At 39.3% G+C, this 16,873-nt stretch overlaps 1 protein-coding gene across 1 annotated transcript in view; it reads right to left on the bottom strand.

Moving 5' to 3' along the window:
• Nucleotides 1-290: 290 nt before the first annotated feature.
• Nucleotides 291-16,873, bottom strand: part of LOC127841272 (uncharacterized) — a 37,171-nt gene continuing 20,588 nt past the window's right edge. Inside the window, exons 12-17 of the mRNA XM_052369955.1 lie at nt 15,740-15,887; nt 10,898-11,341; nt 4,764-4,895; nt 3,821-3,898; nt 1,427-1,495; nt 291-1,051 (exon numbers count right to left, since the gene is read on the bottom strand). Of these exons, the coding sequence (XP_052225915.1) occupies nt 929-1,051; nt 1,427-1,495; nt 3,821-3,898; nt 4,764-4,895; nt 10,898-11,341; nt 15,740-15,887 (994 nt within the window). The 3' untranslated portion in view covers nt 291-928. The remainder of the gene's footprint in view (nt 1,052-1,426; nt 1,496-3,820; nt 3,899-4,763; nt 4,896-10,897; nt 11,342-15,739; nt 15,888-16,873) is intronic.

The following is a 16,873-nucleotide window of genomic DNA, read 5'->3' as shown; positions in this document are numbered from 1 at the left end:
TGAAAGCACAATGTCGCCAATTATCCCACATCATAAAAATCAAATTGCGAGGATAAATTTATATTTGCTATTATGAAACACTGACTCAAAGCTCAATTTCAATCGTAGAGGTCAAATGTAAAAAAGTTCATTAAACAGCTTGTTCACACTATTACTGTGTCATTCATCATGCCATTTAAATATCTTATCACAAATGTATACCATGAGAATATAATATATCCCATTAAACATTTGTATCCCAACCGAAGGTCAACGTTTCAATTTGTCAAAAAGAGACAACTGGTTAAGACTTCATTTTCATTATTTATCATGCAATCTGTAAATAATTTACCACAAATGCTCACCATTTGAAGTCAGTATGTCATCCCTTGGGGGAAAAGGTCAAATCCAACTATGGTCGAAATTTAAACATGTGCATTCTGTAAAATGATTACCAGCATTATTGACCACGAGATTGAAATGCTGCTGACAGGCGTTTAGTTTAAAAATTAGTTGACCATTCATTGTACAATGGCTCTAAAGAAGAGATTGCATATTGACCTTTTATATGTTTTCACATTGAAAATAAGACATCTTTTAATCTCATTGACCCCAGGCATTTTTATAGTCTCTATTTTACTATTTTTAAGTCTCTCTTGCCTTATTTTTATATATCCCTTTCATAATTTTCAAATCATTTAACCATGATAAAGTGTCCATTTAACAAATTTTCAAGTCATCTTTTCACTATTTTCAAATCTCTTTTTCACCATTTTGAAGTCTCCTTTTCACAATTTTCAAGTCATCATTTCACAATGTTCAAGTCTCCATTCACCATTTTCAAGTCTCCATTTCACCAATTTCAAGTCCCCATTTCACCATTTTTAGTCCCCATGTCACCATTTTCAAGTCCCGATTCCACCATTTTAAAGTCCCCATTTCATCATTTTCAAGTCCCCATTTCACCATTGCCCTGTTCCATATCGTCATCTGAGTCTGACAAAGCTTGTAGGCTCTGTACTTGTGTTATCTTCATCTTCTTGGCTGGTGAACTGAACTCAAATAATCTCATCTGTAACGGTAACAACAAAGCTTAAAAACACGATAACCATCCATATGAATTCCCCTAATTATATTGTAAATTAAGAGTTAAAATTTTATTCCTTCAAGTGAAAAAAGTATTACATGAAGTTTCTTTTTCAACTGTTGAGGCTTATTCCTTAAGCCTAATTTTCTAGGAAAAAAGCGCCATTTTTTGGGATCTGAGTAAAAAAGAGTGGATGTATAAAAATTTAGGTGTTAGATCAGTTTGAGCTGCATTTTTCTTAATACTTGTTCAGAAAAGATGACCCCTTAAAACAGCCTTACTATCAGGAACAAAATTTCTGACTGATGAACCTATTTCCTGTGAAGAAACGGAGCTTGCTAACAAACACTTGCTGCTCACCTGTTTGCTGCGGCCAGCTTGGATGTTCAGGTTCCATCTAGTAGTGAGTCTGGCAATCATGTCCTTCACCTGTAGCACAACACAGTCAACAAATGGCTAAGGTCAAATGTAGCACAACACAGTCAACAAATGGTTAAAGACAAATGTTGCACAACACAATAAACAAATGGTTAGAGGCAAATGTAGAACAACACGGTCAACAAATTGTCTAAGACCATGTAGACCAACATGGTCAACAAATGGCTAAGGTCAAATGTACCACAACATGGTCAACAAATGGTTACGGTCAAATGTAGCACAACACAGTTAAACAAGGGACAAAATTGTCACAAAACCAGGTTTTCATTGTGAAAAAAAAATCTGATAAAGGGAGAAAACTCAAACTGAACTTTTGAAATGACCAAAAAAAATTAACCCCCTTTGTAAGTTTTTTTTTTTTTTTTAAATCTATTTTTAGTCGTGGCGACCTTGACATTGGAGATATTGACGTGATTCTTTCGTGGGACACACCGTCCCATGATGGTGAACAAATGTGCCAAATGATTTTAAAATCTCACAATGAATGACATAGTTATGGCCAGGACAAGCTCATTTATGGCCATTTTTGACCTTTGAACTCAAAGTGTGACCTTGACCTTGGAGATATCGACGTAATTATTTCGCGCGACACACCGTCCAATGATGGTGAACAAATGTGCCAAATGATTTTAAAATCTGACGATGAACGACATAGTTATGGCTCGGACAAGCTCATTTATGGCCATTTTTGACCTTTGAACTCAAAGTGTGACCTTGACCTTGGAGATATCGACGTAATTATTTCGCACGACACACCGTCCAATGATGGTGAACAAATGTGCCAAATGATTTTAAAATCTGACAATGAACGACATAGTTATGGCCCGGACAAGCTTATTCCGCCAGCCCGCCAGCCAGCCAGCCAGCCCGCCAGCCAGCCCGCCCGCATTCGCCAATCTAATAACCAGTTTTTTCCTTCGGAAAACCTGGTTAAAAATGGTTAAAGGCAAATGTAACACAACACGATAATCAAATGGTTAAAGGCAAATGTAGACAAACACGGTCAACAAATGATTTAAGGCAAATGTAGACCAACATGGTCAACAAATGGCGAAAGGCAAATGTAGACAACACAGTCAACAAATTGCTTAGGTCAAATGTAGCACATCATGGTCAACAAATGGTTAAAGGCAATGTTGCACAACACGATAAACAAATGGTTAAAGGCAAATGTACACAAACATGGTCAACACAATTAATGATTTAAGGCAAATGTAGACCAACATGGTCAACAAATGATTAAGGTCAAATGGAGAACAACATGGCCAACAAATCATGAAATGGTCAAGGTCAAGTGTAGCACAACATGGTTAATAAATGGTTAAGGTCAAATGTAGAACAACATGGTCAACAAATAATGAAATGGTTAAGGTAAAGTGTAGCACAACATGGTCTACAAATGGTTAAGGTCAAATGTAGAACAACATGGTCAACAAATGGGTAAGGTCAAATGTAGAACAACATGGTCAACAAATAATGAAATGGTTAAGGTAAAGTGTAGCACACATTGTCAACAAATGGTGAAGGTCAAATGTAGAAAAACATGGTCAACAAATGGTTAAGGTCAAATGTAGAACAACATGGTCAACAAATGGTTAAGGTCAAATGTAGAACAACATGGTCAAAAAATCATGAAACGGTTAAGGTCAAATGTAGCACATGGTCAACAAATGGTTAAGGTCAAATTTAGAGCAACATGGTCCACAAATGGTTAAGGTCAAATGTAGAACAACATGGTCAACAAATGGTTAAGGTCAAATGTAGCACAACACATACAACAAATGGCTAAGGTCAAATGTAACACAGCACAGACAACAAATGGTTATGGTCAAATTTAGCCCACCTGTCAATGTTGCACAACACCTGCTTAAAAAAGTTCAGTTAAAAACATATTGTATATGTGATTGTAACATGTAGTCACAAGGGCAATTAATGTTCCATTGAATTGTTCATTTGTTTACAATAATGCCGTTAATCTAACACTTTAGGGCAACAAGGTTTACAGAATGGTAAATGTTAAATTATTTATCATACCGCTACACCGATATTTGCCTGATATAACGCTTCCTGATATATTTTTCTATATCAGTTCAACAGGAAGTTGTTATATCAGTTAAGTTTGGAGGTAGTTCATATTAATCGGAATCACTTATAAAGTTATCATTTTTGTTGTTTGCTGCTCATCAGTATGAAAATGAAACCTTTAAAACTTGAATCTAGTAAGAAAGGCCTTTAATTAGATTTAACTTTGTAAGGGTCTACAAATGCGTCTAAAATACGTATCTCAGTGGTAAAGGTTAAAACTAATTCCCTTACCAGGGTTCTGTCTAGTATCCCAAGATCATCGCTGACACGGATACATTTCAACTTCTCCATCAAACTCTTCAATTGCTCCTGAAATAATGACATTTACTGTCAATTAATATGCCTAGGAAAACCAACGAAATCATTCATCTGTGCTGTTAAAAAAATACCAGTACTTAAAGCATCAGAAATAAGCTCTTAGGCTTTTAATATCATTTAAATACACTCAAGAAGTAAAAATACAAGATACAGGGCCTGAAGGTCCTAAGTTGCTCAAGACAGACATAAAGGATCTTATCTGATGAACGGCTAAAACAACTAGGCCTAAGCATTCTTGAGTTATCATTCTGGAAACCATTTTACTGTTTTGAGTTACTGTGACCTTGACCTTTGACCTAGTGACCTGAAAATCAATAGCGGTCATCTGCCACTCATGATCAATTTACATATGAAGTTTCATGATCCTAGGCCTAAGCGTTCTTGAGTTATCATCCGGAAACCATTTTACTGTTTCGAGTCACTGTGACCTTGACCTTTGACCTAGTGACCTGAAAATCAATAGGGGTCATCTGCCAGTCATGATCAATGTAGCTATGAAGTTTCATGATCCTAGGCCTAAGTGTTCTTGAGTTATCATCCAGAAACCATTTGGTGGACAGACCGACCGCCGGACGGACAGACCGACAGCCGGACAGACAGAACGACAGACCGATGGACGGACATGTGCAAAACAATAAACCCCCTCTTCTTCAAAGGGGGGTATAAAAATATCATATATTATTTATCAAAACCCCTTCATGGGATGACGTTTTGCCCCATACAGAGAGTTAACAAGGCTTAACTATAGCCATATATGGAAAATTGCCAAGAGTTCTAAAAGGTTTCACTCGAGCAATATTAGGAAAAAGCCTTTATTTGGGTTGATAAAACTACATCATGTACTAAATATACACACCTGTTCATGGGGTGACAGTGATATATTTGGCCCCACACACTTGCCCAGTATCAGTATCACACTGGACAACAAGTAAGGGTCAGTCTTCAACAGGTCATCTATGTAGTCAATGAATGGAATGAGGTCTTGAATCTGAAATCCATTCAGGGGTGGTATTCTAGAAACATCTTAAGTCATTTCTTAAATAATTTCACTTAAGTTCAAAATTACAATCTTTTGTATTTCGTTACTAAATACGGAAACACGTGTTTTTTTGGTATTCCTTAAATAACATTGGCATAATGATGTTATTTAAATGTATATCTTGATGCCAATCTATTGCAATATGAAATGAAACACTTAAGAAAATTTCCCAATTTAAGGATAAGAATACAATTTCCCAATTTAAGGATAAGAATAAAATTTAACTTAAGATGCTTCTGGAATACGACCTCAGAAGTTATTATAATAGTTATTTCCATGGTTACATCATAGGATTTAACAAAACAAAATAGAGCTGTTGCATGACATGACAATTAGGGTTATACAATCAAATGAAGTTTAGGAACCAAATATTGCATTTAAAATGCCTGTTATTATAAAAACAAGCTGTACCATGCATATGTTTGACCATGATCTTAAGCGTGAGAATGACAGAACTAGCGGGTGCAGACCGCTTGTCTATTTTTATGTCCCCCACTATAGTAGTGGGGGACATATTGTTTTTGCCCTGTCTGTTGGTCTGTTGGTCTGTCTGTTTGCGCCAACTTTAACATTTTGCAATAACTTTTGCTATATTGAAGATAGCAACTTCATATTTGGCATGCATGTGTATCTCATGAAGCTGCACATTTTGAGTGGTGAAAGGTCAAGGTCAAGGTCATCCTTCAAGGTCAGAGGTCAAATATATGTGGCCAAAATCGCTCATTTTATGAATACTTTTGCAATATTGAAGATAGCAACTTGATATTTGGCATGCATGTGTATCTCATGGAGCTGCACATTTTGAGTGGTGAAAGGTCAAGGTCATCCTTCAAGGTCAAAGGTCAAATATATGTGGCCAAAATCGCTTATTTTATAAATACTTTTGCAATATTGAAGATAGCAACTTCATATTTGGCATGCATGTGCATCTCATGGAGCTGCACATTTTGAGTGGTGAAAGGTCAAGGTCATCCTTCAAGGTCAGAGGTCAAATATATGTGGCCCAAATCGCTTATTTTATGAATACTTTTGCAATATTGAAGATAGCAACTTGATATTTGGCATGCATGTGTATCTCATGGAGCTGCACATTTTGAGTGATGAAAGGTCAAGGTCATCCTTCACAAGGTCAAGGTCATCCTACAAGGCAAACATCATATAGGGGGACATTGTGTTTCACAAACACATCTTGTTCTTTTTAAAGCTGAAGGGACCTATCACAAAAAGGAGGGAGGGGTAGCGGTGAAGAGGGGTATATAGTGTGGGTGTGTGGTCATTTATTACATTATCTTCCAAAAATAAGAAAAAAAAATTGGGGGGGGGGGATTCTTGGGTGGAATGGTCTTTCAAAAATAAAATAATAAAAAAATATTTGTGTTTTTTAACCATGTTTCAAAATAATATTGGGTTGAGAGGGGGTATAGTGTGAGGCTCATTTATTAGATGATCTTTCAAAAAAAATAAAAAAATGGAAAAAAAATTGTGGGGGGAGGGAGTCTGGAGTGGGGCGTGGGGATGGTTTGGGTGGAGTCTATTGTGGTATGTCAGGTAAGTGTTGTTTTGTCAAAGTATGAATCAAATCTGATCATAAATTAAGAAGTTATGGCAATTTTTGCAAAATTTAATAATTTGACCTAGCCAGTCAAGGTCATTCAAAGGTCACGGGTCAAATTCAACTTGCAAGATACAGTACCCTTATGAAAGTGTTTGAAGTTTGAAAGCAATAGCCCTGATACTTAGAAGTAAAGAGGATCTAAACACAAAATTTAACCAAATATTCAAAGTTACTGAGTAAAACAAGAGATATGTTTGTCAGAAACACAATGGCCCCTATTGCGCCGCTTTGAATCCATATATTTGACCTTTGACCTTGAAGGATGGCCTTGACCTTGACCTTTCACCACTCAAAATGTGCAGCTCCATGAGATACACAAGCATGCCAAGTATCAAGTAGCTATCTTCAATATTGCAAAAGTTATCGCAAAACTTAAACCTAGGTTAAAGTTTTAGGTTAAAGTTTTGGGACAGAATGACAGACAGACAGAATGACAGACACACAGACAGGCCAAAAACAATATACCCCCGATCATTCGATCCAGGGGCATTAAAAGGGCCATAATTCCGTCAAAATGCCAACCAGAGTTATGCAACTTGTCCTGTACAGCTCCCTTATGATAGTTAGACAAGGGACAAAATTGTCACAAAACCAGGTTTTCAATGTGAAAAAAAATCTGATAAAGGAAGACAACTCAAACTGAACTTTTGAAATGAACAAAGAAAATTAACCCCCTTTGTAAGTTTGTTTTAAAATAAATATATTTTTAGTCATGGCGACCTTGACATTGAAGATATGCACATGAATTTATTTTTTTTGACCTTTGACAATGAAAGATGACCTAGACCTTTCACCACTAAAAATGTGCAGCTTCATAAGATACACATGCATGGCAAATATCAAGTTGCTATCTTCAATATTGCAAAAGCTATGAGCAACGTTTAAGTTTTCGGACGGACACACGGACGGACGGTCAAAATTTGTGTGCGTATGGAAAGGCGTTGTCCATATACACATGCATACCAAATATGAAGGTTATATCTCAAGGGACATAGAAGTTAAGAGCATTTTTCGAAACCTAAACGCAGATTTTGAATCCTAAACGCAGACCCCTACTTCAAGGTCAAGGTCACAGGGGTCAAAATTGTTGTGCGTATGGAAAGGCCTTGTCCATATACACATGCATACAAAATATGAAGGTTATATCTCAAGGGACATTTATGGCCATTTTTGACCTTTGAACTCAAAGTGTGACCTTGACCTTGGAGATAATGACGTAATAATTTCACGCGACACACCGTCCAATGATGGTGAACAAATGTGCCAAATGATTTTAAAATCTGACAATGAACGACATAGTTATGGCTCGGACAAGCTCATTTATGGCCATTTTTGACCTTTGAACTCAAAGTGTGACCTTGACCTTGGAGATATCGACGTAATTATTTCGCGCGACACACCGTCCAATGATGGTGAACAAATGTGCCAAATGATTTTAAAATCTGACAATGAACGACATAGTTATGGCCCGGACAAGCTTGTTCCGCCAGCCCGCCAGCCAGCCAGCCCGCCAGCCCGCCCGCATTCGCCAATCTAATAACCATTTTTTTCCTTCGGAAAACCTGGTTAAAAATGTTCCAAGCCTGAAAGCAAAAGCTTTGATACTTTAGGAGTAAAGTGGACAAAAAAACAAAACCTAACGAAATTTTCAACTTTCTAAGTCTAAAGGGGCCATAATTCTGTCAAAATGCCAGTCAGATTTACATAACTTTGTCAGCACAGTCCCATTATTATAGTATTTTCAATTTTTTAAGTATAAAAAGGGCACATAATTATGTCAAAATGCCAGCCAGAGTTATCTAACTTTGCCTGCCCAGTCCCCTCATGATAGTAAGTAAGTGTGCCAAGTTTTAATGCAATAGCTTTGATAGTTTATGAGAAAAGTAGACCTAAACACAAAACTTAACCAACGCCGACGCAGACACTCAGGTGATGACAATAGTTCAATTAAAAACAAGGGACAAAATTGTCACAAAACCAGGTTTTCAATTTGAAAAAAACAGTCTGATAAAGAGAGACAATTCAAAATGTGCATTGTTACCCCCCTTGTGTAAGACTCAATCTAGTTTTACTTGTGGCGACCTTGATTTCAATTTGGAAAAAAAATCTTATAAAGGGAGACAAACTCAAAATGTGCATTGTTACTGATTGTTCAAAGTTACCCCACTTGTTTCAAAATCAATATATTTTTAGTCGTGGCGACCTTGACCTTGGAGATATTGACGTAATTCTTGTGCGCGACACACCGTCCAATGATGGTGAACAAATGTGCCAAATGATTTTAAAATCTTACAATGAATGACATAGTTATGGCCCGGACAAGCTCATTTATGGCCATTTTTGACCTTTGAACTCAAAGTGTGACCTTGACCTTGGAGATATTGACGTCATCTTTCGCGCAACACACCGTCTAATGATGGTGAACAAATGTGCCATATGATTTTAATATCTCACAATGAACGACAAAGTTATGGCCCGGACAAGCTTGTTCCGCCCGCCTGCCAGCCCGCCCGCCCGCCAGCCCGCCCGCCCGCCCGCCAATATAATAACCAGTTTTTTCCTTCGGAAAACCTGGTTAAAAATAGATGAGCTAAAAATTGCATAATAAAGCTTGAACTTTTGAACTAAGCCAAATTATTGCAACAAATGTTCTCAAAAAGTTTCATGCATTTCTGGCAATAAATGTGCCAATGTGGTCTCTTGAGAGTTCATAAGCTTTTCTTTAATTTGACCTTGTGACCTAGCCTTTGAATCCTTTGTACACAGTTTCGTACTTAAGGTAGCGCACCCCTAAAGATTTCCCATGATTTCTTCGAAGGTTGAAGAGCCTTATATTAGGTGCCGTAGCCTAGTGGTTAAGGCGATAGACTAGACATTTTTTTGGGATATTCCTGCGCAGGTTCGAATCCTGCCGACGATGTATACTTTTTTGCGACGTGTTTTATTTCTTTTCTAACGTTATTTGATTTAATATGGCATATAAGCTATTTTTATTGTAAAATATGTTGCAATTTTTATGCACATTCTTTAATTACTAAAATTAAAACAACGTTATGGCTAAATTGGGTGATTTACTGCTGAAAATAAGAACCATGCATGTTGCATTATATTTTTATTTCAAAAAGTAAACAGTAAATCTGTCTATTTCTTGGTATTTTTGCTGTATATAGTGTATCGATAAAAACTAAATTCAAAATATTACTTAAATGATACTATTTTGAATTTTATGACACTTTGTTTTTAACCAACCCAATTTCTACTTGGCCTGAAACCACTTACATTTCATGGCGCTCTTCCATAGATAACAAGTTATAAAAAATAAATGGCTGTAAAAGAAAACTATTTTCATCTTGTTTAAACTTTAAACACCTTTTCTGCATCTGTACACACCAACTGCATGCCTATATTTGGAAATCTTGATGAATTATGAAACTTTCATATACCCCAGGGGTGCACATAAACTGGACAAAAGCCGATTGTGGGGGTGGTTTTGAAAAAATCAGAATATTTTGTTTAAAAGCACGAAAAGCCTACCTAAAAATATGCATGTAGTTCAGTGAAATGATGCTGATGAAGAAAATAATAGATTAGATTATATATGGATTGGTGCCCATTACGGGTGCGCTACCTTAATCCAGATATCATTTGGACAAATGTTCTGACTAAGTTTTATGAAGGTTGGGCAATAGTGTGACCTCATGAGTGTCAACAAGCTTTCTATTTCTATCATTTGACTTAGTGACCTAGATTTTAACCAAATGCACTGAAAAAGTTGCAATAAGAATGGGCAATAAATGAAACCACTAGAGTCTTCTTAAAGGTTCACTGCAGCCATAAAAGGAAAACTGCCCCGCCCTCTGACAACCATGTTTTTTCAACGGACTTAACCATTTCTGAACTGGGCCGGAATATCACTGGGACTGACCAAGTTTCATGAAGATTTGGCAATAAATGTGACCTTTTGAGAGTTCATAAGGTTTAATAATAGCCATATAAGGAAAACTTCTACTCCCAACAGGTACCATATTTTTCAAGGGCTGAAACATTTTCTTACTCAGCCGAGATATCGTTGGGCCAAATTTTCTGAACAAGTTTCATAAAGATTGGGCAATACTTTTGCTTGCTTTAATTTGATCTATAGACCCAGTTTTTTATTTCATGTGACCCACACTGCCTAGATATAATTGAGAAAGATGTTCTGAGCAAGTTTAAAGAAGATTGGCCAATAAAAGTGGCTTTTATAGTGTTCACAAGGCAAATGCTTAATATAGACTATGCATGACGGACAAAAGGGGAACATAAAAGCATACCATTAGGCAATTGCATGACCTCTCACCTCTAGATTGCTCAGCTCTTCATCGGTAACCGTCTGTGAGGTTCCCAGGATGCTATGCAGCATGACATACCCCATGCCCCGATGCAGGTAGAAACCCCGCTCTGTTGGCAGTATAACGTCCACTATGTGAGCCATGTTGTGGGCGTTAGTGCGTGCCCTGTCTTGTGCCTCTAAGTGTTCCTGCTCGTTTGTGTGTGCCCTGTCTTTTGCCTCGAAATGTTCCTGCTCATTAGTGCGTGCCCTGTCTTGTGCCCCCAATTGTTCCTGCTCGTTAATGCCTGCCCTGTCTTGTGCCTCTAAGCGTTTCTGCTCGTTAATGCCTGCCCTGTCTTGTGCCTCCAATTGTTCCTGCTCGTTAGTGCTTGCCCTGTCTTGTGCCTCCAAATGTTGCTTCTCCTGCGCCACTGTGGACATTGTGCCCAACATTCTGCTCAAATACAGTCTCTGAAATATGAAAATCAGCATGCAGTCTGAAAGACACTTTATGCCCTACAAAAAAGTGTATTTTAAAGCTATGGATTTGCTTTTTATGTCCCTCACTATAGTAGTGGGGGACATGTTGTTTTTGCCCTGTCTTTTGGTTGGTCTGTTGGTCTGTTGGTTGGTCTGTTTGCGCCAACTTTAACATTTTGCAATAACTTTTGCTATATTGAATATTTGGCATGCACGTGTATCTCATGGAGCTGCACATTTTGAGTGGTAAAAGGTCAAGGTCAAGGTCATCCTTCAAGGTCAGAGGTCAAATATATGTGGCCAAAATCGCTCATTTTATGAATACTTTTGCAATATTGAAGATAGCAACTTGATATTTGGCATGCATGTGTATCTCATGGAGCTGCACATTTTGAGTGGTGAAAGGTCAAGGTCAAGGTCATCCTTCAAGGTCAGAGGTCAAATATATGTGGCCCAAATCACTTATTTTATAAATACTTTTGCAATATTGAAGATAGCAACTTGATATTTGGCATGCATGTGCATCTCATGGAGCTGCACATTTTGAGTGGTGAAAGGTCAAGGTCAAGGTCATCCTTCAAGGTCAGAGGTCAAACATATGTGGCCCAAATTGCTTATTTTATGAATACTTTTGCAATATTGAAGATAGCAACTTGATATTTGGCATGCATGTGCATCTCATGGAGCTGCACATTTTGAGTGGTGAAAGGTCAAGGTCATCCTTCACAAGGTCAAGGTCATCCTTCAAGGTCAAACGTCATATAGGGGGACATTGTGTTTCACAAACGCATCTTGTTAAAATCCTAATTTGACTTCAAAGTTCAATTTTAATTTCCTTTAAAAAAAAATACTATGAAAACAAAAATTATTTTTTCGGACACTGGTTTGAGTGGACTCATGTGGGTCCTATTCACAATCAAATGTCTAAAGAACATTAAGTTAAAGGCCTTATATCTAACAATATGAAAAATAATAACACAAATTTAAGTTCAAACAAAACTACCAGATTTTATAATTCCACAAGATATCATTAGTCAGCAGCAAGCATAGGGCTACACATTAACATTAATATGCAGATGGCATTAAAAGAAGGTCATCCCATTCCCACTAAGAACAAATGTGTAAATGGCTATATGCAACCAGAATAAAACCAAAACAGCCTGTGTGTAAAGTTGTCTAGAATGGCAGTGGCACACTGCTGTATGGTACATACCTGCTGTCTCCAGTCAACCTCAGTGTAGTGGTCTAGAATGGCAGTGACACACTGCTGTATGGTACATACCTGCTGTCTCCAGTCAACCTCAGTGTAGTGGTCTGGAATGGCAGTGGCAAACTGCTGTATGGTACATACCTGCTGTCTCCAGTCAACCTCAGTGTAGTAGTCTAGAATGACAGTGACACACTGATGTATGGTACATACCTGCTGTCTCCAGTCAACCTCAGTGCAGTGGTCTAGAATGGCAGTGACACACTGCTGTGTGGTTCATACCTGCTGTCTCCAGTCAACCTCATTGTAGTGGTCTAGAATGACAGTGACACACTGCTGTATGGTACATACCTGCTGTCTCCAGTCAACCTCAGTGTAGTGGTCTAGAATGACAGTGACACACAGCTGTATGGTACATACCTGCTGCCTCCAGTCAACCTCAGTGTAGTGGTAAAGAATGGCAGTGGCACACTGCTGTATGGTACATACCTGATGTCTCCAGTCAACCTCAGTGTATTGGTCTAGAATGGCAGTGGCACACTGCTGTATGGTACATACCTGCTGTCTCCAGTCAACCTCAGTGTAGTGGTTTTAGAATGGCAGTGACACACTGCTGTATGGTACATACCTGCTGTCTCCAGTCAACCTTAGTGTAGTGGTCTAGAATGGCAGAGGCACACTGCTGTATGGTACATACCTGCTGTCTACAGTCAACCTCAGTGTAGTGGTCTAGAATGGCAGTGGCACACTTGTGTATAGTACATACCTACTGCCTCCAGTCAACCTCAGTGTAGTGGTCTAGAATGGCAGTGGCACACTGCTGTATGGTACATACCTGCTGTCTCCAGTCAACCTCAGTGTAGTGGTCTAGAATGGCAGTGGCACACTGCTGTATGGTACATACCTGATGTCTCCAGTCAATCTCAGTGACGTGGTCTAGAATGGCAGTGGCACACTGCTGTATGGTACATACCTGCTGTCTCCAGTCAACCTCAGTGTAGTGGTCTAGAATGGCAGTGGCACACTGCTGTATGGTACATACCTGCTGTCTCCAGTCAACCTCAGTGTTGTGTCTAGAATGGCAGTGACAAACTGATGTATGGTACATACCTGCTGTCTCCAGTCAACATCAGTGTAGTGGTCTAGAATGGCAGTGGCACACTGCTGTATGGTACATACCTGATGTCTCCAGTCAATCTCAGTGACATGGTCTAGAATGGCAGTGGCACACTGCTGTATGGTACATACCTGCTGTCTCCAGTCAACCTCAGTGTAGTGGTCTAGAATGGCAGTGGCACACTGCTGTATGGTACATACCTGCTGTCTCCAGTCAACCTCAGTGTAGTGGTCTAGAATGACAGTGGAACACTGCTGTATGGAACATACCTGCTGTCTCCAGTCAATCTCAATGTAGTGGTCTAAAATGACAGTGGAACACTGCTGTATGGTACATACCTGCTGTCTTCAGTCAATCTCAGTGTAGTGGTCAAGAATGGCAGTGGCACACTGCTGTATGGTTCATACCTGATGTCTCCAGTCAACCTCAGTGTAGTGGTTTCGAATGGCAGTGACACACTGCTGTATGGTTCATACTTGCTGTTTCCAGTTAACCTCAATGTAGTGGTCTAGAATGGCAGTGACACACTGCTGTTTGGTACATACCTGCTGTCTCCAGTCAACATCAGTGTAGTGGTATAGAATGGCAGTGGCACACTGCTGTATGGTACATACCTGATGTCTCCAGTCAATCTCAGTGTAGTGGTCTAGAATGGCAGTGGCACACTGCTGTATGGTACATACCTGCTGTCTCCAGTCAACCTCAGTGAAGTGGTCTAGAATGGCAGTGGCACACTGCTGTATGGTACATACCTGCTGTCTTCAGTCAACCTCAGTGTAGTGGTCTAGAATGACAGTGGCACACTGCTGTATGGTACATACCTGCTGTCTCCAGTCAACCTCCGTGTAGTGGTCTAGAATGGCAGTGGCACACTGCTGTATGGTACATAACTGCTGTCTTTTGTCAATCTCAGTGTTGTGGTCTAGAATGGCAGTGACACACTGCTGTATGGTACATACCTGCTGTCCCCAGTCAACCTCAGTGTAGTGGTCTAGAATGACAATGGAACACTGCTGTATGGTACATACCTGCTGTCTCCAGTCAACCTCATTGTAGTGGTCTAGAATGGCAGTGACACACTGCTGTATGGTACATACATGCTGTCTTCAGTCAACCTCAGTGTAGTGGTCTAGAATGACAGTGGAACACTGCTGTATGGTACCTACCTGCTGTCTCCAGTCAACCTCAGTGTAGTGGTCTAGAATGGCAGTGACACACTGCTGTATGGTACATACCTGCTGTCTCCAGTCAACCTCAGTGTAGTGGTCTAGAATGGCAGTGGCACACTGCTGTATGGTACATACCTGCTGTCTCCAGTCAACCTCAGTGTAGTGGTCTAGAATGGCAGTGGCACACTGCTGTATGGTACATACCTGCTGTCTCCAGTCAACCTCAGTGTAGTGGTTTTAGAAAGGCAGTGACACACTGATGTATGGTACATACCTGCTGTCTCCAGTCAACCTCAGTGTAGTGGTCTAGAATGGCAGTGGCACACTGCTGTATGGTACAAACCTGCTGTCTCCAGTCAACCTCCGTGTAGTGGTCTAGAATGGCAGTGGCACACTGCTGTATGGTACATAACTGCTGTCTTTTGTCAATCTCAGTGTTGTGGTCTAGAATGGCAGTGACACACTGCTGTATGGTACATACCTGCTGTCCCCAGTCAACCACAGTGTAGTGGTCTAGAATGACAATGGAACACTGCTGTATGGTACATACCTGCTGTCTCCAGTCAACCTCAGTGTAGTGGTCTAGAATGGCAGTGACACACTGCTGTATGGTACATACCTGCTGTCTTCAGTCAACCTCAGTGTAGTGGTCTAGAATGACAGTGGAACACTGCTGTATGGTACCTACCTGCTGTCTCCAGTCAACCTCAGTGTAGTGGTCTAGAATGGCAGTGACACACTGCTGTATGGTACATACCTGCTGTCTCCAGTCAACCTCAGTGTAGTGGTCTAGAATGGCAGTGGCACACTGCTGTATGGTACATACCTGCTGTCTCCAGTCAACCTCAGTGTAGTGGTTTTAGAAAGGCAGTGACACACTGATGTATGGTACATACCTGCTGTCTCCAGTCAACCTCAGTGTAGTGGTATAGAATGGCAGTGGCACACTGCTGTATGGTACAAACCTGCTGTCTCCAGTCAACCTCGGTGTAGTGGTCTAGAATGGCCGTGACACACTGCTGTATGGTACATAACAGGGCCATGCTGAAAGGAACAAGAGATGTGTTTGTCAGAAACACAATGCCCCCTCCTGCGCCGCTTTGATTGATTGATTTATTTTTTATCATTTTGCAGGTACAGATAATTGTCTCCCTTTAAAGCTTATTACTTTCCTTGGATTTGTATGTTTTGACTTTTGACCTTGAAGGATGACCTTTGCCTTGACCTTTCACCACTCAAAATGTGCAGCTCCATGAGATACACATGTATGCCAAATATCAAGTTTCTATCTTCAATTTTACAAAAATTAACCAAAATTAAAGTTTTGAGACAGACAGACAGACGGACGGACGGACAGACGGACGTCCGTCTGTCTGTCTATCTGTCTGACTCAAAACTTTAATTTTGACGGACGGACGGACGGATGGATGGACGGACGGACGGACGGACGGACGGACAGACAGAAAGACAGGCCAAAAACAATATGCCCCGATCATTCAATTGGGGGGTATAAAAAAGCAAGTCTAGAACTTTATAAACTAGAACTTGTTACTGTAGTGAACAAGGAAAAGATGGTGTGTTAAATAAATGCAAATGCTCATGGTGAAATAGTTGTTAGTTTTTATTTATTTTTCCCATTTGAATAAAGTAATTACAAAGAATTTTTGGATACTCTTTTTAATCAAATCTTTTGAGGTACTCTATTTTTTTAACATCCAGATTTTCTTTCAAATTTAGTACTCTTAATTTTTGGAAAGTTGCATGTTTTCAGAATTCAACATATTTTGATGATCCTTTTTCACATCACACATGTGTTCTACAACCTAACTACGTTCATATGAACTGGCAGATGAATGCAATTAAGTTATCAATGGACTGTTACAATAGGATTATTTTGGTTAATATGGATGTAAACCGGTAAAAGACAATCAACACAATATTTCAACCAATAGTTTATGAAGTTATAGTAGTAAGGATACAAAATATGTTTTACTTTATACATTTGCAGCTTTTGGCTTGTACCGTTTAAG

This window comes from Dreissena polymorpha, chromosome 8 (assembly GCF_020536995.1).
Source record: "Dreissena polymorpha isolate Duluth1 chromosome 8, UMN_Dpol_1.0, whole genome shotgun sequence".
Classification (NCBI taxonomy): Eukaryota; Metazoa; Mollusca; class Bivalvia; order Myida; family Dreissenidae; genus Dreissena; species Dreissena polymorpha.
Note: the sequence above shows the minus strand (reverse complement) of the source record. Positions and strands in the feature narration are given on the sequence as shown.